General features: G+C 52.2%; 3 protein-coding genes across 3 annotated transcripts; 2 read left to right on the forward strand and 1 right to left on the reverse strand.

The window, feature by feature from the left end:
- Positions 1–424: 424 nt before the first annotated feature.
- CTRU02_209928 (Multiple RNA-binding domain-containing protein 1) lies at positions 425–3,311 on the reverse strand (the record flags this gene model as incomplete). Its single annotated transcript, XM_036720741.1, has 3 exons — positions 425–1,927; positions 2,152–2,985; positions 3,051–3,311. 3 exons carry the CDS (start codon positions 3,309–3,311, stop codon positions 425–427), a joined length of 2,598 nt encoding a protein of 865 aa, XP_036587581.1.
- A 647-nt stretch (positions 3,312–3,958) lies between these two features.
- CTRU02_209929 (dynein light chain type) lies at positions 3,959–4,724 on the forward strand (the record flags this gene model as incomplete). The annotated part of the gene is made up of 6 exons (XM_036720742.1): positions 3,959–4,007; positions 4,079–4,192; positions 4,260–4,294; positions 4,365–4,391; positions 4,456–4,525; positions 4,660–4,724. The coding sequence occupies 6 exons, from the start codon at positions 3,959–3,961 to the stop codon at positions 4,722–4,724; spliced, it is 360 nt and encodes a 119-aa protein (XP_036587582.1).
- A 12,793-nt stretch (positions 4,725–17,517) lies between these two features.
- Positions 17,518–19,146, forward strand: CTRU02_209930 (uncharacterized protein; the record flags this gene model as incomplete). The annotated part of the gene is made up of 1 exon (XM_036720744.1): positions 17,518–19,146. The coding sequence occupies one exon, from the start codon at positions 17,518–17,520 to the stop codon at positions 19,144–19,146; it is 1,629 nt and encodes a 542-aa protein (XP_036587584.1).
- Positions 19,147–22,109: the final 2,963 nt, after the last annotated feature.

The following is a 22,109-nucleotide window of genomic DNA, read 5'->3' on the forward strand; positions in this document are numbered from 1 at the left end:
TGGCCGACTCCTTGGGTTCCCGTCTTTGCATGATATGGGGAAAGTCATAGCGAAACGGTTTATCTCTCCCAGGAGGGAGGTAAAATTGATCGGAAGGGGACAAAGGGGGGAGGCAGGGCAGGGCACGGCCGCGGGGGAAGCCCAAGTCTCGAGGCCAGGGATGACCAAGACAGCTGTGCGTACAGAATCACGGATGCGGGCAGCCACTGTAGTTAAAGAAAGTGACATCTCAAGGGTAAAAGCAAAAATCAAGCTGTGATTTGCACATGGGGCTCACATCACTGGACAAGAAGACTGGGGCGACGCGGCAAGAGTTTGCAACAAGATTGGCACGACGTTGGTGCCACACAACAGAGGCACAAATTGGATCCTCTCATTGGAATTGTTCATGTTCCTCGGACTCCCTCCATCCCTCTCAGTCCTTTCACATATCCATCTCGTCGGCGTTGTCGCCCCCAATATTGACCCTTTTCCTTCCCTGGCCCGTGAGCTGCGAGATGGCAACCTTGTTAACCTGGCCACCAATTTTGCGTTGCATCTTGGCAATCTCCTCCTCAGCATCGACTGCCTCGGCCTCTGCGTAGTCGAGAACAAGTCTGCGGCCCAGCAAGTGAGTGTCTCGTAACGCGTTGAGAGCATTTTCCGCCTCCCGAGGTGTGACAAACTCGGCAAAAGCAAAACCTCTGGTTGAGTTGCCAAACTTTTTCGGTAGACGCACCGCCCTAAGTTGGCCATACGTGCCAAATAGGGTACGGATGTCTTTTTTAGTTGCTTCGAAGGGCAAGTTCTTAATGACGATCTTGGTACGCTGACCCGCTGCCTTGCGGGCCTTGTCCTCCCGGCGACGTTCCTCTGCAGCGTCTTGGCCCTTGTGCGACGCCTTGACGGCGAGGGTGTGGCCTTCGAGAACGAAGCCATCCATGGACTGAAGAGCCGCCTGTGCTTGCTCCTTTGTCTTGAACACAACGAAGCCGAATCCCATGCTCAACACCTGGCCAGGCTTCTTAGGGTCCATCTTTGTCTTTACTCTAGCGGAAACGAAACCGTCCAACGGTTTAAACGTCTCGGCCAACTTTTCCGTCGTCGTGGAGAAGTTGAGATTTCTGACGAACAGCGAAGTTGAACCAACGTCTGCCTCACCCTGGTCGTCTCGTCCCAAAAGCTCAGTAACACTGAGCTTCTGCACGCCAGTAGGTCGATCCTCTTTGCTATGTGTCATGCTCAGTGAGGCGTCATGCTTGAAAAGGTCTTTGGGTCCCTTCTCCAAGAACAGTACAGTGTCCTTTATCCGCCTGTATGCAAGCTTGGCGAACGCCGCCTTTGCATGTGCTGGCTGAGCAAATTCGACAATAGCAATGGTCCCACTGGGTGGCATCAGCACCCTCAAGACGGTGCCATGCTCTTCAAACATGGTTCTCAGCTCCTCCATCGTGGTCCCGAAAGGGAAATTTTTTACCAAAATGGTCGTATCGCCCCGCTTTTGTGACTTCAAAGCATCGAGATCAACGCCATTGGAAGTAAAGTAGGCCTTAGTTTCCTGGATGATCGACGTCTCGGCGATGGCCTGCTTAACACCGGCATCCGCCGAGGTGGGATCAAGTAGTTCCGATTTGGACACGCCCAGGCGGCTGGCAACTGATGCGTTGACAGCATCCTGGCTCATGTAGAGAGAATTCCAGTTGAAGGAGCTAGATGCAGCCTCGGCCTTCTTTCGGATTAAATTCTGCTTTTTCAAGGGCAGCTTTGAAATTGCAAACTCATCCAATCCTGTATCCCGCTTTTCCGCAGCGGGCAAGACGTGTACAAGTCGCCCTTGCAAGGTCTGACCATCCGTCGACTGGAATGCAGCAACAGCAGAGTCGGCATTTGCGAACAGCACCATAGCGTAGCCCTTACTTGCACCAGTAGCGGTAACTGGCAGGTGTACCTTTCCAGGAGATTAGCAATCTGAGTCCAAACATAATGTTCTCATGAAAAGCTTAGAAAATAAATCATTTCAGAAAGTCGAAGCATCTACTAAAATACCGATCCAAGGTTCGCATCAACCATCATTTGATGTAAGCTGTCCCTATCTGGATTCATCACATGATTGTACAGCACTAAGTGGCTGAAGATGGAAAAGAAAAAAGGAAAAAAAGTCGTGTTGCTTACCTCTTCAAGTTCCCCAAACTGTTCAAAATGCGAGCGCAGGTCATCTTCGTTTACACTGTATGCCAAGTTTCGCACGAACAGTCTTGAGGTCCTTTTGATGGTGGCGAGGGTTTCGTCCCCTTCCTCCTCAACCTTCTTCGCTAGGGGTGCCGCTTTATCACCAGCTCCCGCTTCACTCTCAATCGCGGCCTTCGGTCGCTCAGAGCTCTCGACAGGGGCCTCGTGATTAATTGCGGGTGCACTTCCCCCTGTCTCTCCACTGTCTTGTTGAGCCGGGGGCTGGAGTACCTCGTCGTCATCAACAAGATCCAGCAGGCGGTTCGTCCTTGAACGGAGCCAATCATCGTCTGAGGTTGCCGCGCCGTTGTTATTGTTGACAGCAACGGCGGGAGCCTCGTCCTGAGTCGCGTCTGGCACCGGCTTAGGGACTGGACCAACGTCCGGCATTGCCTCGTCCTCTTCCGGCAAAGATTCCGCGGGGCGGTGATCTCCCTTTGGCGCCTCCCTCATCTGCCGTTTCTCAGGCCGAGCCGGGATGGCTTCATATTCATCGTCACTTTCGCCGTCTTGGAGCAACTTTTTCTGCTCCTCAACAGCAGCAGAGTCGATCACATCCAACATTTCATTGGCGGAAGAGTTCTTGCCAGGCTGCATGACTTGCAAAAACTCGCGCAGCTTTGGGTCTGATTCATCTAGATCCTCCCGCTTGCGCTTCTTGTTTAACCCGTCATCCTTTTCAGCAGTGGGTGGCGGAAGTGCAGCCGATTCTGACGTCTTCGCCACAGGCAGCTGTCCGCTTACTCCCTTTGTCTTTTGAAGGACGGGATCTGCAATCTAAGAGGGAAAGGAACGTAAGCATATGGGATCATTGGTTTTACCTGGAGCTATCTCCGACATACCGGCCTTGCAAGTTCGACATTAATTCTGGACATGCGAATGTAAGACTTGTTGAAGTACTTGACGGCCTTGGTCGCAACCTCAGGTGTCTTGTATCCAACGTAGCCAATCCTTCTTTGAGGAATAACCTTGACGTCTGTAACCTCGCGACCACCAGCAGAAAAGTGCTTTCGAAAGTCGGCATCAGTGATGTTGGGTGGCAGTCCCCTAACGAAGATGCGGGAGGTCTCCAATGGAGGAGTAAGTGTAGTGGCAGCAGCCATAGCGAAAATGGGGTATCTTTAGAAAAACAATTAAACAGACGTTCGTGAAAAGGAGAGAAAGTGTTATGCGAGCGTAAAATGCTCTAGGGTGTGGTGGTTATAAACCCAAAGCCATCCTGTCATGAGGGTATGAGGAAGAAGTTTGAAAGGTTTTGTTGACTATGGAGGTGAAAATGGAACTGCTTCAAGTTTTTTTTTTCCTGCTCTTATCGCTATCTGCATGTGACCTTGAGAGCCCCGCAGTGGCCGCCTTCCTTTCCATGGTTTAGCGCATGACTGCCGAGAAGCGGATATGGTCCGTGCATATAGCAACCCAACTTGATAGAATAGACCCTTTCTTGTCGCGGCTACTCTGCTGGTTGACCAAAACACGCGACAGCATATTGGCAAGACAAGCTCCAAAACTGCCAGTCTTCTCTACAATACTGTGGTGTATGTTCAAAGTCTCCTTTACCTGAATTTCCTTGCTAACAACATTGGGAAAGTCGACGCTTGATCTAGTGAGTACTCGTAGATCGTCAAGCGCAGCAATGGACGACCGACAATTAAAGGGGGCTCGAAACAGGCTGTACGAGCTCAACATCGTGCGCTGAAGCTGACGACGACATCGCAATCTTAGGCAAACTCCCACCTCATAGAACATCGACATGGCCGACGCTAAGAGCACCTCGCCCGCTCCCCGGGAGAAGTTGGAAGGTATGTTGGTTGCCCAGGGCGGCCTGCGACATCGCTTGCAAGCAGAAGAGGCTGACGAGTCGGGAATCTAGCGCAGGTCAAGAGCGCTGACATGGTGAGAACTAACACCCCCATAGAGTTACTGTTGGGATTTAATATTAACTTTTTTAAGACCGAGGACATGCAACAGGAGTGCATTGAAGTTGGTATGTAGTGGCATCGCTTGAAACCCCTCTTGAACCCACCGCCGCCATACTGACGACCCCTTCGCAGCTCAGGAGGCCATGACCAAGTTTACTATCGAGAAGGTGCGTATCCTCAAAACGGCTCCGGTGTGCAGTTGATAGTGCCACGGACTTGGATTGACACGACTCGCAGGATATCGCCCAGCACATCAAGCGTACTGTAAGTCTTCTTGTTTGGTTTCCGCCTACTATGTCACACCAGCTTACACATATGCCATGGACAGTTCGATGAGCGCAAGGGTCCTACATGGCACTGTATTGTTGGCCGCAACTTCGGCAGCTTTGTCACGCACGGTACGTCTATTTGGCATCACAGATGGCCTTGCGATTCCACCTAGTTCCCCTGCAACCGGGCTTCTTTTCTTTCCCTGAAGTGGCAAACATACGCAATGCAACAGCATTCTGACTAATATTTCGTCTTCAAATAGAGACAAAGCATTTCATCTACTTTTACCTTGGCCACTGCGCCATCCTCTTGTTCAAGACTCAATAGACGGAGCGAGACGAACCGAAACCACGTGTCTAAATAGGAACCCCCAGAGACAACGCGTTGCAAATATGGTGTACGGGAATAAGGGGACAAGCTTTTAAATACCGACTTGGTACGGGAAAATGGGACATGAAACTTTGTGCAAAGGCGCGTGTGCGGGTTGCTTCAATGTCGGGAGAGGGAACCGGAAGGGAAGTTGAGATGCTCTCTGGCATCTCAACATGATTGTCCTCTTTGGGAGGACGGGTACCTATTCATCTGCCCACACAATTCACATCATTATTTCACGTCTCTGGTTGCACAAGGCATGTGTGGAAGAACACGCTGTGACCTGAGCTGGGGTCCCTTTCATAGCCAGGGTCTGACTGAGCATCTCCTGAACCTAATGGGAGACATTTTGGAAGTAGCATGCCGAGGGCATTGTGCACATGGGGGCGGTGGGGAAGGTATTCATCTGCTGGACATAGGTCACAGTTACCATAAGGCTTCTTCTATTCACTGAACGAATCATATACTCATTAGGGGTTCAGTAAACGGCATACGATACATCATCACAGGTCGCGAACTTTGACGAGGAGAAATAGACAACACCAGAGACACAGGCACATTCGCGGAGATGTCGTCAACCATCACAAGGACAACCATCACGAGGACGGGTAGGACGATTCAAAGCCCCTCTATGGTATGCTCCTCGGTATTGCCCAAAAGAGTCGTCGATGTCGTCGTTGACGTCTCGGTGCTAGGGAGGGAACCGCAGTCGATATGTCGTTTCAGACAAGCTCTGTGACAAATCCGCCCAGCCGCACCCCATTCCTTGTCCTACGACTCCCGGGTCAAAGCCGACAGGCTCACAGCCAAAGACATTTCCCACAATTACTGTACGCCGAACGAGAGTGTCAGTCCAAAAGTATTTCCCGTCAGGCTAAGTCGCAGAGGCTGGGGTTCTTTTTTGAAGCTGAACCCATGAACATACTTTACACCAATTCAACAGCACTATCGGCGGTACCAATGGTTCAGAATCCGAATTAATGCACAACATAGACAGAAAGGTGAGATCAACAGGCTGCACAGGCGAAACCGAGGCCAGTGCTTCTTGATTTCGTCTCAAGTTTGGTAACCTCTCCGCAATGATCACCCTGGCGCCCTTCAATAGCGGCGACCCGGTAATTTGGAAACCAGACGCCCCTCAATCAGGTAGGAACGTTCTTTGCAGCAATGTAGAGCAGTCGACTAGAAGATCATCCATCAGCGCCTAAACCGCGAACGACTTAACGAAGCACCATATCATAATGTACTTAGATTTCATGCAAAAGCCTATCTACCTAGTCGTGGAAGCAAAAATACTACAAGGAAGCCAAAGGCTCGTCATAAGTCGGAGCCAAGACGGGCGGAGCACGGAGGGCGGTGTACTTAGCTCTAGCCCCCGCTCTCCACATCGTCCTGAGTTGAGGGTGACAAAAGCTCTGGCTGGAGAAAGAAGGAAAGAAGAGAGAAAGAGAAAGAGAGGGTGTGGTTGCTGTCAGGCACCCAACAACAACATCAACCGCTGTTTGGTTGCGGCTGGGTACGTACCGGGTATGGAGCACATGGGACAGGGGATGGCGGGGGCTTGAAGACTAGGTGGGCTTAGTACTCGCCTGGCAGGTCTTGGGGGGCCGTCCGACTTTTGCTTCTCTCACCTGACGCCAGAAGCTGCTGGTTGCCCCCCTTCGTCACCTTTCCTTCTGAACACGCGCGATGAGGCCAAGAGACATACGCTAGAGCCAACGTAGCGTTGCTATCCTGTAGGTACACACCACCACCACCACCACCACCACCACCACCGCCACTGTTGCTCCCGAAGACGGTGGGTGGACAAAACTCGCTTCACTTGTCGGCCGGTGGCTGGCTGCTGCCGGATCGACATGACGGGAAGGTTAGGGGGTGCAACGGGGGTCAGTTCGTCGAACGCCGGTGGAGAGCCACGGGATGTTTCTCCAAAGGATCTGCGACGCATTGAGAAGAGTCTTTCACCATGGTCGTCGGGACCACTGTAAAGGCGAAGGATCCTTCGCACGGCAGCCGACAAGGTCATAACAAAAAAAAAATTGTCGAGAGGACAGGCCTCGCTGTCTTTCGCACGGTAACCGGCGGTTCGGAGGAAGGGTTCCAGCCATCCTACCAAGACTATATGGTAGGGTCGGAGCAGCGTCTTGACGACCTTCCGGGTATTCTCATATTGCGGGCCTCTCAGCATCCGATGTGCAGGCCTTTGCTACAAAGCGTTAACACCACCCTCGGTGGAATATGAGCTGAGGGTGGTGGGTGTTCTGCCGCCTTCGCCGTTGTCCCACACTCTCCACAAAACTCAAAAAGACCAGACGTACAGATACTCGCGAGGTACTCTTATGGTGAACTGGAAGCGGGGCAAGGCCAATGGCGCCTGCGGAGGAATCAATCCATTCGTCTGCCGCTGACACGGTTGTAGAGATGCTCCGACGTGCAATCAATCCTACAACGATATTATTGTGGTTGTTCCGAGACGAATGGTTGGCGGCAAATGAAAGCAATGTGGTGCTTTCTGCGAGGGTCCGCAAGCTTCAGGGACGAATTAATCCAGGGTCCCGGAGCAGGGGATGATCTGGAAGATCAGGGCCCGAATCGAGGACCGGAACGGAGAGCATAAAAGCGTGAAGGATCAAAGTGTGGTTGAATCACCCACTGCCCCTCACTACCACCATGTTGCTCAAGGTGCGTCTTAGTTCGGGCGATGGCGAGTGCAACACTTCTCCATCGGAGTAAGTCGAGCGTTCAAGTCACCCGCCAAGAGCTGCGCAGACCTTCAACTCCATTGGCTCCCTTGGGTTTGCCAATTGGCTTCGTGATGGTGGTAATGGTGGGAGCGGAAGCAGCGCATTTCTTCCCACGAAAAGTTTCAGCACGCACGGGACACGAGGTCTTACTTATCCGAACTCTGGATCCCATCCTCATCTTGTCTCTGCCTTAACTCCAAGGTTTCTTCTCTGCATTTTGGTCTGCCCACCAATGCTAGCTCCTGTATGTAGCCGTCTGGGACGTCCGTCATCTTCGGATGGAGTAACCTGTTCTAGCGTTGTGTGTGACCTAGCCGTCTTGATATGTCTCATAGTTCAAGCTCGGCGGCGGATTGGCTTCAAACTGCCGGGGTGTGGAAAGCGGACTCAATTCGGTCTCTCATAGAAAGCAAAGCAGGTTGAAAAGGCCTGGAATTTCGGTGTCCAAATGTCACCCACTATTGTCGCCCTTGCGGGAGAATTCCGGCATTTTTTGGTAAGCCGAACAGCGGCTATGAATCGGAGGTTGGGTTGTGTCCTGCAATGCTCAAGTCTATTGACTGTACTACGGCATCTACGGCCCAAGTTGGCAATGAGGCGGGGAAATGAGGCATGTATCTCTCATGTACCTACACCCATTCAGTTGGGCATGCATCCACCAATTCGAACCGGGAATGTTGCTCTAAATCTACCGGTCCAGTCCATTTCTTGAGACAGTTGAACACAACGCAGCTAGAATAAGTCTCGCCTGCGTCTTGAGAGGGGAAGCGCGGGGCTACCGTTCGGTAGGGAAGGCGGATATATTGTGGTGCAATGCGAGGGGTTTGTCCAGCATGCGTCAGCCCACAGGATCGGGAATGTCTTGACGGGTAGAAAGCAGTTCTTGTCACAAGTGCTGCGTCTAGTCTTCAGGGTGTTCAACTACAGAGTAGATGTGCTGAGGCAGCCGATCAATTGGTGGCGCTTGGTAGAGACGTTTCTCGAATCGATTCCGTCGAAATGGGTACAAAGTTGATATTGTCACTCTTCAAATAAGACAGCCCAGCTCCAGCAATTAGGGGCCGCATGCATCAGACGGAGGATGAAGTCAGATGCCTGTTGAGGATTCGTTCTTTCCACCCCATGGCTGAATGTGGAAAGCGGGTGTTCCATATCTCTGCCTAAGAGTGGGGGGTTTTGGACCTTTTTCAGGCCAGCCCCCAGTAAGCTGATGACATCCATTGGCTTTGTCATCGCTGTTAACCAACAATGACCCAGTGACGATGTGGTTTGGTCGTTTGGCGATATCCCAAGAGCTAACTTCTGTTCCCGCACCGTTGCTAGGAAGTATGGCGTGGGCAATGTCTGATCACGGACTTGTCGCGGGGGGAGACACACTGACCCTCAGTGGGTTACATCGAGACTATCCCTCGCGCAGCCAGATCAGACTGGCAGGCGCTGCCCAGTCGACTCCCTGCCGCGCCCTCGATGGTGGGTTTCTAAATACTCCTGCTCCGTCACCCACCAGCGTAGGATCCACCGGATATATTTTGGGTGAAGACCGCGCCAACCCCACCAGTGAAGCAAAAGCCCAGTTTCCGCCAACCGTCTGGGCATACTTCTGTACTCTCATTGTAGGACCAGGATTTATCGGCGTGATATTGGTCATGTACCATTGAAGGTTTACGAAAAACGGCGTAGGCGACAGCATTAAACACGCAACTCACGGCAGATAGATTAAAACGCACGATAAGAGGATGGCTCTGCCTGTGGCTTGGCCGATTAACAGCAGAAATTGGACGTTTATGCTGCCTCCTTGGAGGGCTCCCTTGTGGACGGATGCTCCATCCAATGTCTGAACTTTTAGCATTGTCTAAGGCCTGGAGCAGCGGAGCAATAGCAGGTCAGTGGTGGCCGCTTGCAGATTCTCCCAAGGCCGACATAGAGTGCAAGGGAAAGAACGATCTGCTGCGTAGCTTTCGTACAGGGCAGCTTTAAGGTGTTTGAAGTACCCGTAAGGTTATGTGTACCTGTGAATGTCAAATGCCTTGGTTAAGGTTTGTTGCCGAGACAGCACAATGTAAAGGGGGCCCATGGATTTCTTCGAGGCCATCTCAGCTCGCAAGACCCCGGCCGCTCTGGGTTGACTGCCTCTACACTGCGTCCATCCTGTGAGATTGGGTTACTTCGGTTGTGGCGACCGCAAGCAAGTCGAGGGTTAGATGCTACAGTCAGGGTATGCAGCCTGGAACGAGCGGCTCGGCGGATAATTGGAGGACGGGGAGACCAGAGGCGGGAACACCGGGAAGGCTGACTGAGGCTGGCTGGCTGAGCTGAGGCTTACACATATCAACACAGTGGTGACTGGAATCTGGTTGATCCAGATGGTTTCTTCTTCCCTAGGCGAGAAGGTCGTTGATTAAGTCCGTTGTTCCCAGTCTTGGGTCGTGCAAGGCGCGCGTGCGCAAGGGGCCAATCTATGCCAAGGCATAGGCCGGCTGAAGCCATATCGTCCGTGTTGGCAAATGCTATGAGCGAGCCCCGGAGTTTGAGAGTTCGCAAACCTGGCTGTAGCGTTGGATAACCTCATTGATTGTATTCGTCCCAAACGTTGGCCGCCTGGTTATTTCGCGTCAAGCGCGGGAGCCGGTAGCGGAGGAAAGCCAAATGGCCAGGGCAACTGTTTATTTGGATCGAATGCGGCTGATGACGCCATGGTTGGTGGGAGGGGCAGACTGACCCTCTGGCTAATTCATGGCACCTGCCTTACTGAATGGGTAGCACATGCAGCTTGTTTTGTAATCGCTGTGAACGTATTTGGCTGCACTCCCTACGTAGTGGAGATAGCATGTTCTTCTTTGTGGCGTGGAGAGCGCTGAACGAAGAGGGTATGTATCCGGACCTGACACAGTTCCTTGAATCTTGGAGGGCACAGTAGCAGTCAGTGCACGTCACTTTAGTACCAGTATGGATACACGGCACGTCCGCTTGGGTTTGAAGGCGATGTTTTTCAACTTGTTATGAGGCACCTCTACAATGTCGTTAATGTGGTGGTGGCTTGCGTAAAAGTGGTTTTTTTTTAGTCTCTCTATTGCTTCGTTGTGGGCATTGCCCGCAATGAAAAATAAGACACCCTACCATTCGTAACTACCCCTCGTGACACAAGCAGCAGAAGAGCGGCGTGGGATGGTAAGATCGGTAGGCTAAGGCGAATGGTTCCCACCGAATGAATGCAAGAGAGGTTTCTTCTCGCATCGGGACAAGTCCAAACGGGGAAGAGACCAAGCCTCCATTCGGTTTCTACAGCCAATTCACCAAGAAAAAACGGTAAAGGACCAAGGCAAGCTAGATAATCTCGAAAGATGTGTTTCAGTCGATATTGAGACAGTAAGAGGCACCTGCCAAGGCATCCACCGAACGGTCCTGGTGCTGTTTGACTGACCATTTGCGATCTCGGGCAAATCAATTGGGAAAATACTGAGTGTCCAGCTGCCATCAGCCGTCTCAGTGACAAAATCCAAACCCAACCAACCCAACGCCGAGCCTGCAGGTGGCAATGTTCAACTGACTTATCACCGAGCACACGGAGGGCTCTGTCAAACCAACATACCAACCACCGTTACGAGTGAGCTTCCCTCGCACCGTAATAGACACCGAAGCTGACAGATGCACTTGTTGGCATCGACGAGCAGGCGAGGAGGAACATAATTGGCCGGGCAAAGCTTGGTCCCCAAATTGCCCATCAAATGCAGTTTTGGATATGCAAGGCTTTGTACGACGTACTGGTACAGAACTTGGGTTCGATTCCTCCTTCCGATTGCTTTACCTTTTGGCTGTGACGTCCCGTCAATAGGCCGAGGCTTGCCATGCAGTGATCAGTTCTGTCGAGTGCAATCTGAGCACGTGTCGTACATTTTCTGTCAGTAGTGTTCCTGGACGGGGGGAACTTGATGGGTTCCAATCGAATACAGGGTGCCACGACAAACCAGCGGGCGCCTTGGTTCAGGCATCATCCATCCATCCCGCACTCCATCGCATCTGCACTACCCACCCTATTCTTCTTACGAATCCCATGGGGCCCTGGTGGCTCTAAGTTGCAGCTGCTCCCTTCAAAACCCAGCATATTCTGGCACAACAGTGCGGTAACGTGACACGGCGCGATGTCTCTAGACCTCCAAAACCATTCGATGAGGCGTATGGGAAAAGAAATGTTCAGCAACTGAAAGCGTCGAGGACTTGATTGTGGTCAGTCTAGAGATCGAGGTGTGACATGGGTCCCTCGTAGGAAAGAGAAGTGAAAAAAAAAAAACCAGAAGAAAAACTGTTCGATCTTTGGTGGGGGGAAGCGTCGTCGATTTGAGTATTTCTTTTTCTTCATTCTGGGGAAACAGACCATCTGCTCTTGAGTTTCGGAAGGCGTCGTTAAGCAACGAGCTCACTGGACCACATACTCTCTAGGCGAAGAGTGTGGCTGCCCTACACGATTTACTCAACTAGATGAGCACCGGGAGGTACTTCCGGTACGACCAAAAAAAACAGTACACCTCTTTGTGTTGCCCACGCCCAGGCGGGACCCACCCGACCACCTGCATTCTCCACCAAAGAGGTACTGCAGCGGTACATCACCTCGTGGCTGCAACCAAAGTGCGATTCTCCCGCGGCCCCGGCAAATCGTCGCCATCCACTTGGACACTGGACGAGGAGCGGAAAAGGCAGGAAACGTAACACAACAACAAGAACAGCAACAGCAAATACACCAATAACCGCCATGACCACTGACAGGATCAAAATCAAAATCGTAAGTGGCAGGTGCCTCACAATGTGTCGCGAGACGACGAGCCTTCATTTTGCCGGCCGCCTCATATTTGTCTTGTTTCAAGCATTACAACATTCCCCCCATGCATTTCTCGCAGTCCGCCATCTTTTCTCCTTTTTTTCCCGTCTAGTTCGTTTCTTTTGGGTTCCCTTCAGAGTGCCTGCCCCTGTCACATCAGCGTCTTTTCTCTCCCTTTGGAGCCCACCTAAATTCTCATGGCACCAATTACGGTTTATGCTCTACCAGTCCGTGGGTTCATTGTCCGTACCCTTCATTCACGCCTATACAGCTCTGCTTGCTTTGATTCGGCTGCGTCGGTGATGTCAGTGACTCAGAAACAACAAAACCTGCAACCGCCGCCCGACACGGAGGAACCTTGCATCCACAGTCAACATTTGACCACCGGATCAGGGAATCAAGTGACAGCACGTACAAGCGAAGGCTGGACCCATTGGACCCTCATGAGGTCCGCTCAGGTGCAGCGTGGGAAGGGGAAGGCAAGGGAAGGGAAGCCCAGGCACAGCCGTCCGTCCGCTACTCCATTCAAACAGGAGAGGACCTTGACGACGTAAATTGGCTACTGTATAATCCCTTCTTCTCACCTTACTTCACTTGATCATAAGGTGCGGGACGGCATAGTATGGATTCATCGTCTCTCCTTCTCTCCTCTTGCGCCCCGGTTAAACTGGGCCTATTTCTCAAGGGAAATTTGCGAGAACAAGCCTCAATTCGATCCCTCCAATTTGTGTTTCCGCTTCCAGGCGGCATTGAAGCGTTCTTCCGGCAGTGACAACAGCGGCGATGACCGGCGGCACAACAGGTTGAATAATTATTCCTCGACCGTGAGTCGACCGAACGCATGCAAGGTATTGGATTGGCATGGCGTGGGTGGCCTTGGATTGGGGAACCTTCGAAGAGGGGTGAATATGTCAGGCACGCACCGTGGCACTAGTCACTGGCGGCTTGTACTCCGCACCACCATGGCGTTTCCAACAGTAGTTAACGTTACCCACGAAAGAATCTCATCGGCCACTGGCCACGCTCCAGCCGCAAAAGGTCAAGCCGTGCCAAGAAACACAGGGCCCAGAGGCATAGGGTCAGCAGCGCCAGCAAACACCGCTTTGCTGTCGGCCTGCCATACGTATGCTCTGCCAGCAAAGCAGAAGAAGAGGTGGAGGAGGAGAAGGAGAAGGAGAAGGAGGAGCACACGCCGGTACTCAACATTACCGTCTGTCGTTCCCCTGTCTTTGTTGTCTGTGCTGTTGGTTTCTTTTCTCCCAATCACGGAATATGCTCCAAGTACGGCGGCGACCAACTGCCCTACGGGCGACCCGTCTGACGGGATTCTCCCCCGGTATCATAGTTACTAGTACCAAATATTGTCAATCATCAAACGAGCGACATTTGCCTCCGTTCCAGGCCCGGCAGGGTGGGCACCAGCCGTTCATGGCTCAGTGCACCACCACACACGGTCGTAACTTGGAACCTGTGTATCCGCATGGTAGGGACAGGCCAGCTTCTGCAGTCGAGGTACGCCTTGGGTACTCAGCCCATCCTGGGAGCAGAGCAACACTATACTACGGCACCAGAATGAGGCAGGAGACCATCTGTTGCTCTCTCACCTGAGCATAGTGCTGCATAGTAGCACTGAAGTGGATCAACTTCATCCCTACGAATCAAATGCAGGCCTGTCGGGCGTGTGAGGGTTCCAGTGAACAAAAGGTTGGCGGAGAGGAGCACCTTTGCTGTGTCCACTCCAATCAGTGCCTTCTCACCAGGCAAGCCGAGTGGCCGCTGCCGCATCACAGAAGAAGTATATCGCCGGCCAACAGAAGCCTCCAAGGTGGTAAGTCTCAGGACGGGATATCATCAGCAGATTCACAGCAGGCGCTGGAAAGAGTGCTGAAAGACTGAGGGATCCAGGAGCATGCAACCATGTTACAGTTGAGACGGCGAGAGCCACGTTCGGGTGGCAGATCCGCTAGCTGCGGTCGACCTTGGACTGGGCTGAGCCGGACAAAGCGGTCTCGCCCTTGCCTGCCCCAATGCGGTTCACCATTAAGGTTCGCGACCCTGTGTCAAGTTTGGACGGATTGCCCGTCGTTTAAACAATTTTGAAGCAAAGAAGCAACAAGAAGGGACCTCAAAGGCAGACGGCGCTCTGCGGTTTCTGATAAAAGTTCCCATGCCTACCCAAGTCGATGGGCGGTTGCACCATGTTTCTGTTCCCCACCAAACCAGAAACATCAGCAACAGACATTGGAAAGATGAACCGATCCATGGAAACACCGAGACAAAGACAGAGATAATGGAGGGTAGTTTGCCACATCACGTCTGTTGCCGATTCCGTTGCCGTTGGGAGATGATAGTCATTTTGTGTGTCCCTTTCTTTCCCTTTGAAATCTCGTCATAAATGAGGACGTGGTGAGTGTGTCCCGGAGGAAAAGTAACAGGGTGGGAATGTGAGAACCCGGCGAAACGAGCGGCCCTATCAATTCAAGGGCTGCTCTTAGGCAATTCGGGCGGGAAAAGGGTGAAGCCAAAAATACAATCTCAAATACTACCTACTTGCTGCAGCTCAGCCGTATTTTGTATATACTCGATACGTTGCAGGCAGACCTGTTATGGCTCGGTTGTCTCTTGCTCGCTTCCTCTCTTTCTCTCTCTCTCTCTCTTAGGGCCAGGTTTAGAGCCATTGCTAGAGGTGTGTTTTACAGTTTCTTTTTTCATTTATTACGGTTTCTTCACGACTTTTCTGTCATCCTGTCAGGTGGGACCCGGTAACTTCAGTAGGGGGCTCAGAGGGATGCGATACCTCTCGGCACCTGGGTACAGGGTATGGAATAGAAAAAGACAAAATTATTGAATGAATGGCATGGAGGACCAGAGCTGGCGGCCGCAGTCAGTTGCTATCCCGCAGCTGTTCCGGGCAACGTCTCAATATAGCTTATTTAGCCATTCACCGCACACTCCCCACGTCGTCCACCATTGTAGCGATGGTTTTGCCAGGGCTCGCTGTCGGTATCCTCCCAGTGGTTTCGACCATGATGTGTTCGGCCCATGTGGCACCATGAATGCGTGACTGGCTGTGAGTGATCCAACTCACTACCTCATCATTCATGAGTCCCATTTCCTAGTGTGTGTCTAGATCACTCTGCGCACTCGATCAAACTCTTTTTTTCTTTTTTGCTCCCCTTCTTCCTCAACTTTCCTCCCTGGGGCCGATCGAAAGAAAAGCATAGTCAACGTTCTGGGCTGGTACACTTACCAGTAGGGAATTGAGGACTCATGGAAAAGCAGTGCGCCGTACTCCGTACTCTGACTGGGACTGGGTGCCTTACCATACGCTGCGAGTACATCAGGTACCTTGCTGACCCGTAGGTACATTCACCCATGTCGTGGGTCTCCCCAGCCCCCTGTCGTGCCGCCAAAAAGGTCAGAGGTACGAGAGGTACAGGCACTAGGCGACCAGCAGAATGACCAGGTCACTGACCGCGACCGGCTCCGCAGCCAGTCACAGGCGCTGGTTGCCCATGAGATCGCACCCAAGGTGGGGCCATCTTCCTATTTCTGCCTCCCCAATCCCCCTCCTTCTTCGCTCTGCTGGGAACTCAGCCGATGAACTCAGCAAAGTATATGCCAAGTACCCGTCACTGGCCAGGCTCGGCGCCCTGTCTCGCATGGGAGTGGTACATGGTCCATACCCGCTCTCTCTCATGGCTCAGGCTACCGTTCCAGTGAATCCGTCCTGCTCCAGCGGCCTTCAGTGAGCCTGTTAGCGAGCGGGTGGTCTAGTTCGTCAGCGTACTCAAGTACCTTCCGATGTACCTGCACTAATTAGTGCCGGTGGGTGCCCTGTTACGTCTGGAGGCGTGGTGGGTGGCCCTGTTGCGGACCGGCGTGCACTGGGCTGCTGGGCTCTGTCACCCAGGTCTCTCTCCCTCTCTCTCAAACTCCTCTGTCTCTCGCCAACTTCCATGGCCCGTTCTCTTTGGCTGGGGCCGAACCTGGGCTGAGCTGACTGGCTGTGCTTCCTATCCGTACACTCTCCTCCTGTTCCTAATCTCGACTTCTTTCACCTTCACCTCTTCCTCACCACTCTACCCTCCGGGGCAAGCTATTCACTGTGTCCTTTTTTACTACTGTAGAACGGCTCTGTTACTTGTCCAAACGATAAAGTGATTCACCTGCATAACCGGCCTTCACTCTACCCTCGACTGCTTGCGATCCGAGAACCACCCATTCCGACGTACCATTACTATGTGACGTCCTGCCTACCTGCCCCATAATCCGCTTGCGAGAATAATATACGCAACTCAGCACTTTACCACCACGACAGCCGACTCTCACGACCCTCCTCAGTTTCTTCGGCTCTCCAATTCGAACCCGCACTATTTTCTTCTCCTTTCTGCCGCACTGCTCTCCTTATAACCTGAGCCGGAGCATGCAACGCACCGCCAGCCTTCAACACAACCGATTCGCGTGACCTCTCGAGATCCACGATGCCTTCGCTCAAGGTCCCGGATACCGGCCTCATTCTTGAGAGCTCGGCTGCCTCGGGAAACCCTGTCCCTCCGCAAGCTTTTACCATCACTCTCTCGGATCATGTTCTCGAGAACATGATCAAGTGCGTTCAGAGTGGTGAGGACCTACAATTGTCCCTGGGGAACAGCCCGGTAAGTGAAGCCATTATTTTTTGTCTGGCATTCCGAGCCCCCCGGACACAATCCTATTGTCTCGTCTGGCGGGAAGAATCACCAGCTAGAGCTGCCTACCTGCATGACAAAAGCTGCATCGCTACCGAGAAAACATACATGTGGCAGCCCTCAATGTCAAATTTCAAGCATGATTCCGTTTGTTCCATGTATGCTAACGGCCCCCCTACAAAGACGTTGCTTTACGGCTCCAGCTCCCATACCCTCTCTCCGATCCCCGACGCCTTCTCCTCCGACCTATTCCTTACGAAACCATTCGAATCGACGAAAAGAGCCACACGGCTACCCCAAACATCATCTTTATGGAAGAAGCTGCCCAGCTCCGATGGCCCTAAGAAGACCGAGCGGGCTAAGGCGAAGGGTGCCCCTTCTACATCGTCCTCTGGCATGGACTCGGATACAGAGATACTGAAAGACTCTATCGCCGCGGCAAACGCATCGAAGAAGACGTATGTGGACGGTGACTGGGTCATGGTGGTCATGGCACAACTAACATGGACAATAGATCACAGGTTATGGAAAGGTTGCCGCCGGCGAAGAAGAAGACCTCGGGAAAGCCAACGTCCAAACTTCTGTCTAGCATGGCATCATATGGCAACGGCGGCGGCAAATCATCGCCCTCGTCACCGGCTCTGGTAGCCGTCAGTTCGCCGTCGACAAACCCTGTCTTTTCATCTTCACAGCAAGTAGTTGAGAAGTTCAAGGAGCAGCGATCCATGATTGTCCACGAACTTGCTGTACAAGACAGGCCATATGACTACTTAGAAAGCTTATGGGAAGGCAAGGAGGAAGAGTTCAAGCCCGCCCTGGAAAAGGTGGCCTCGCTCGACCAAGATAACAAAATGTGGGCGTTGAGGAAGAACTATTGGAGAGAGTTGGACGTGTGGAAGTACGACTATGATACCCAAGATACCCGACAAAAAGCGATCGACAACGCGATCCGTCAGTTCGATAAGATGCGATTGGCAACCACAGAGCCAGAGTGGCAGAAGCTCCTTCCTAGGGAGGAGCGAGGAAAGGGCAAGATCCTCAGCAAGCTGCAGGCGAACATCGCTAAGGCTTCCGCTGCACCACCACCAAAGATCAAGGTACAAGATGCAGACGACGACGAAGACGTTCTCAAGATGAAGGGTGGTGAAGCCATGTCACGGTCATCCTCAAACCCCCTCCCGGCCAAGCCAAAGAAGGCTGCCGACACTACCGCAAAGCGACTCTTGTCGACAAACAAGAAGTCAACCCCGGCCAAAGCTGCACCAACCAAGAGCAAGGAGAAAGCGTCCGCCCCCGGCAAAAATGGTCGTGTACTCTCCGCAGAGTTTGTTACCAACTCAGATTCGGACTCAGAATCTTCGGAGGACAAGCCGATGGCGAGCATCGTGGCTGCCAAGCCAAGGCCTGCACCCGCTGCCGCTGCTCCTGCCCCCAAGAAAAAACCTGATACATCGCTCCCTCCCAGGCCGAAGATCGCCGTGCCTAAGCCGAAGCCTAAGCCGATCGAGAAGCCAGAGCGGCCGGTGGAGAGGTCAATTGAACGGCCCAAAGAGAGATCTGTCGAGCGGGAGGCAATCAAGACGGTCAAGACACAGCTACCCAAACGACAGCGGGATGAGAAGGCAGACGACAGCAGTTCTAGTTCCGAAGCGCCCCTTGCGAAACGGGCGAAGCCAAAGGCGCCGATCAAGGCGCCTGTAAACCTAAAGCAGCGCCCCGCGGATGTCTCGCATGCTTCTCCCCGCAATTCATCTGGAGTGTCTTTCAAGAGCAAGAACACATCGCCAGCCAAATCATCCCCCTTGGCCTCGTCACCGCCCACGAATGCCTCGGATCTCGAACATTCAGCACCCAAGAAGCGCAAGGCGTTGGAATCCTCCGATTCCTCCATCGACAGCGCCCGGACCAAGTCTGCTCCCAAGCGCCAGCGCATGCTTAGCCCCGACCTGGTCCACAAGGCCGCGCGTTTCAAGTCGTTCTATGAAAAGTATGAGGCTCTGCATTGGGAGATTGCTGACATGCAACACCCGCCCGAGGACAAGATGGCCGATCTACTCGATATGCGCGAACGGCTCAAGGTCATGAAGACGGAGATTTACAGGGAATGCCCGCCCCCTATTGCGGTTGCTTAGAAGGCGACAAAGGGACGGCGTCCCAAACTGCTCCACAGCAACGGATCGATGAGACCAGCGAAGATGGACATGTGCAAAAGACAGACTTGATTTGGTTTTTTTTTTTTTTCTCCTTCGCAAGCGATAATTTCTGGGGATTTCACGCCAAGTCCTGGACAGGACGGCCAAATGAGAGCAGCATCAGCAACAGCGAATGATTATTTTCTCCTTTTCGCTACTTTTTCTACGTTTCTTTTTCTTTTTCCTTGGACTGGATAGCATTTGCATCAGGGTCAGGCGGCATTGGTGACCAGCATATAGGATTGCATGGACAAAAAACCGAACTGGAAACCCCGTGGAGACGGGACCAGAATTTTATCATTGTGTCTTTAAAATTTGGAGCGAGATTTACCTCCTTTTTTCATCTTCTGCCTTTCATTTTCTTTGATACCAGAGCAGGTAGTCAGTCACCTACACAAACAAACAAGAATCGAAAATGATCTTAACAGACCCGTACTGAATCAATCCTTCACTTGACCCCTTTGTTGTTTACCATGTATACTCACGTGTATGAGGCTGCGCTTCATGTTGTGCAACGGCATGTAGTTGATCTTTGCTGTAAACAAAGCGTTGTTATGCAAAGTGTCAACGTCATTTTACGATGCAGCAATGGCACGAGTTGAAAACGGCCGTGCGCTGCAGCTCTCTGGGCTTTCTCTGGGCTCTTATTTGAATCAAAATTACATCGGGGCAAAAGGGGCGGGTTTTGTTTTGCATGATCGAACGAGCCCCAAAAAAACACACACACAAAAAACAAAAAAGGAAGAGAGTGAGAGAGAAAGCACAAACAAGAGAACAGTAGCGGAGAGCGATTCTGTGTCACGAATTCCCCTCTGTTTGCCCCCCTTCCTCTTCCTCCCTTCTGCGATTTCGTGTTTCTCTGTTCGGTCTCCGTTCGGTCTCCCGCGTGCTTCTCTCTCTCTCTGACGTCGTGTCATTCCCCACACCAGGTTCGAAAAACAAGGTCCCCCCTCCCCCCAAAAAACCGTTTCCATCGCGTTCCGAGCCATGTCACTTGGAAATGTGATTAAGGTGCCCACCAGAGCTCCCCGCAATAACAGCTGAGCAAAACGTGAAATCTCCCATGTATTTAATTTTTTTGTTGGCTCATTAAAGTTGACAAGACGAATCCTCTTGACATAGCAGTGAAGTTTTCTGCCCCTTTTCAATATCGCGCCCCTGTGTACTCCCTATCTCTCCTATTGTTTAAACCTTTTTTTTTCCTGTCATCTTTATTTTATCCGAATATTGTCTCTGTTTTATTTTTGGCAGCCCGGATTCGTATAGCCTATACATGAATTCGCAAAGTCGGCTGCCCTTTCTTCTTACTTTTGCCCCTCTCTTAATCCCTCGTAATCCCCCGTCATCTCTGTTTTTGGTAGTAATCGTATCTGGCTGGCCGGCCCAAGGGATGACAGAGGAATGGGTCGGCTTGTAGTGGTACACTCGGGAGGGAAGAGTAAGAAAAAGACACACGCAGAAAAGGCATTTTTGTTTAAAAATATGGCGGGCGGTGCGTGCGCTGCGCCGCCGAAAAAGCTTCCAGCCGTCTTTGCCTCCCAAGCCCTTGGTGTTTCCGCGTCTCAGCCCCCTCGCGAAACAGAAGGGAGAACTCGGCGTCTTTTTCTTCGCTCTTTTTTAGCGATACCACTTTCTCGTGTTGGCCTGCCATCCCTTTTCAGTTGGCGAACAATAACGAAACTCTGAAGCAAATGAGTTGATTAAAAGAGGGGATCCAGGGAGCCTATATCCGATGATCTCGCAAACCTTGTTGACGGAATTGGGGAGGAGAAGATTCGCTCAGTCACCCATACTGTTCCTTTCCGTACGGGTGGGGGGGACGTCTTCTAGAGATTTGAAGGGGGGGCAGGGGCGGCGCGGGAAGGCCGTGCCAAGAGAGGAGAAGGTGAAAGGGAAGGAGGAGAGGAAGGGGGGCCCGCCCACACCCCGCCGCCGCCGGGCCGGTAGTCTCGCTTAGCCTCGTTTCCCGGGATGATTGGATTGGTCTCGGAGCCCCAATGAGATTCCTACCCGTCATGCTACCTTACCCTTTTCTGCGAGGCGGGTACCGACTGAATGGTCCGTTGGTACCGACCCATTCTGCGGGAATGGTTTGCATCCTGGGCAAGGCTGTTGGTTACATGAGCTGCAGCATCGGCTTTGTTTTTTCATGCTTGCTTCTCTGGCTTTGTAGCTTTTCACATACCTCTTTGGTTGGATAGTACCTTGCCGCCCAAAGGTGAAGAGTGCTTGCTGCCTAGTTAGCAAAATCTCATGTGCCTTGGCTTATTGTAGTGAGCTTTGTATGCTTGAAATGGCCTTAGGAGAGTAGTCCTTTTGCAGTAAATGATGACAAACTGCAAAGGAAAGCATCCGGTGCATTGCGGATTCTCGGCCGTCTGCTGCCATCACATCCACTTTTTTCGCTTGCATCCCTTATAGCGTCGGGTTCATGGAATTTACCAGCATATGTGCGCCAATGGTTGAGTATAATTTGCCTACTTCTAAACTGCCTGCCAGACCTTACGACGGAAGATTTGATAGATTCGATAGCAAGTAGTGCCTCTCTTCTCGGATCTAGATATTGTCTATCCTCTTCGGGCTTTAGAGAGAAATGCCGTCCTATACTTACAGACCGCCCCCGTCCGGACGACATTACTACTACGAAGCAACTTCGCCGCCACAGCACTCAAGTCTACATTTCAGCGACTGGCAGGCCGCTTTGCCTGTGCCCGAAAACATCTTCTTGCACGCTTATGTCGCTACACCTGCCGCTGGTCAACAAGCCTACACACGCTCTCCTCCAATGTCCCCCCAGTCAAGTGAACGCGAACGTGACTCCGCGCCATACTCCAGCCAATTCTCCTTGGGCAATAGCAACTGCCGCAGTAGTGGCGGTTCTGGAAGCCGCAGCCACAAAAAAG

Source organism: Colletotrichum truncatum (genome assembly GCF_014235925.2).
Source record: "Colletotrichum truncatum strain CMES1059 chromosome Unknown Contig_0006, whole genome shotgun sequence".
Lineage (NCBI taxonomy): Eukaryota > Fungi > Ascomycota > Sordariomycetes > Glomerellales > Glomerellaceae > Colletotrichum > Colletotrichum truncatum.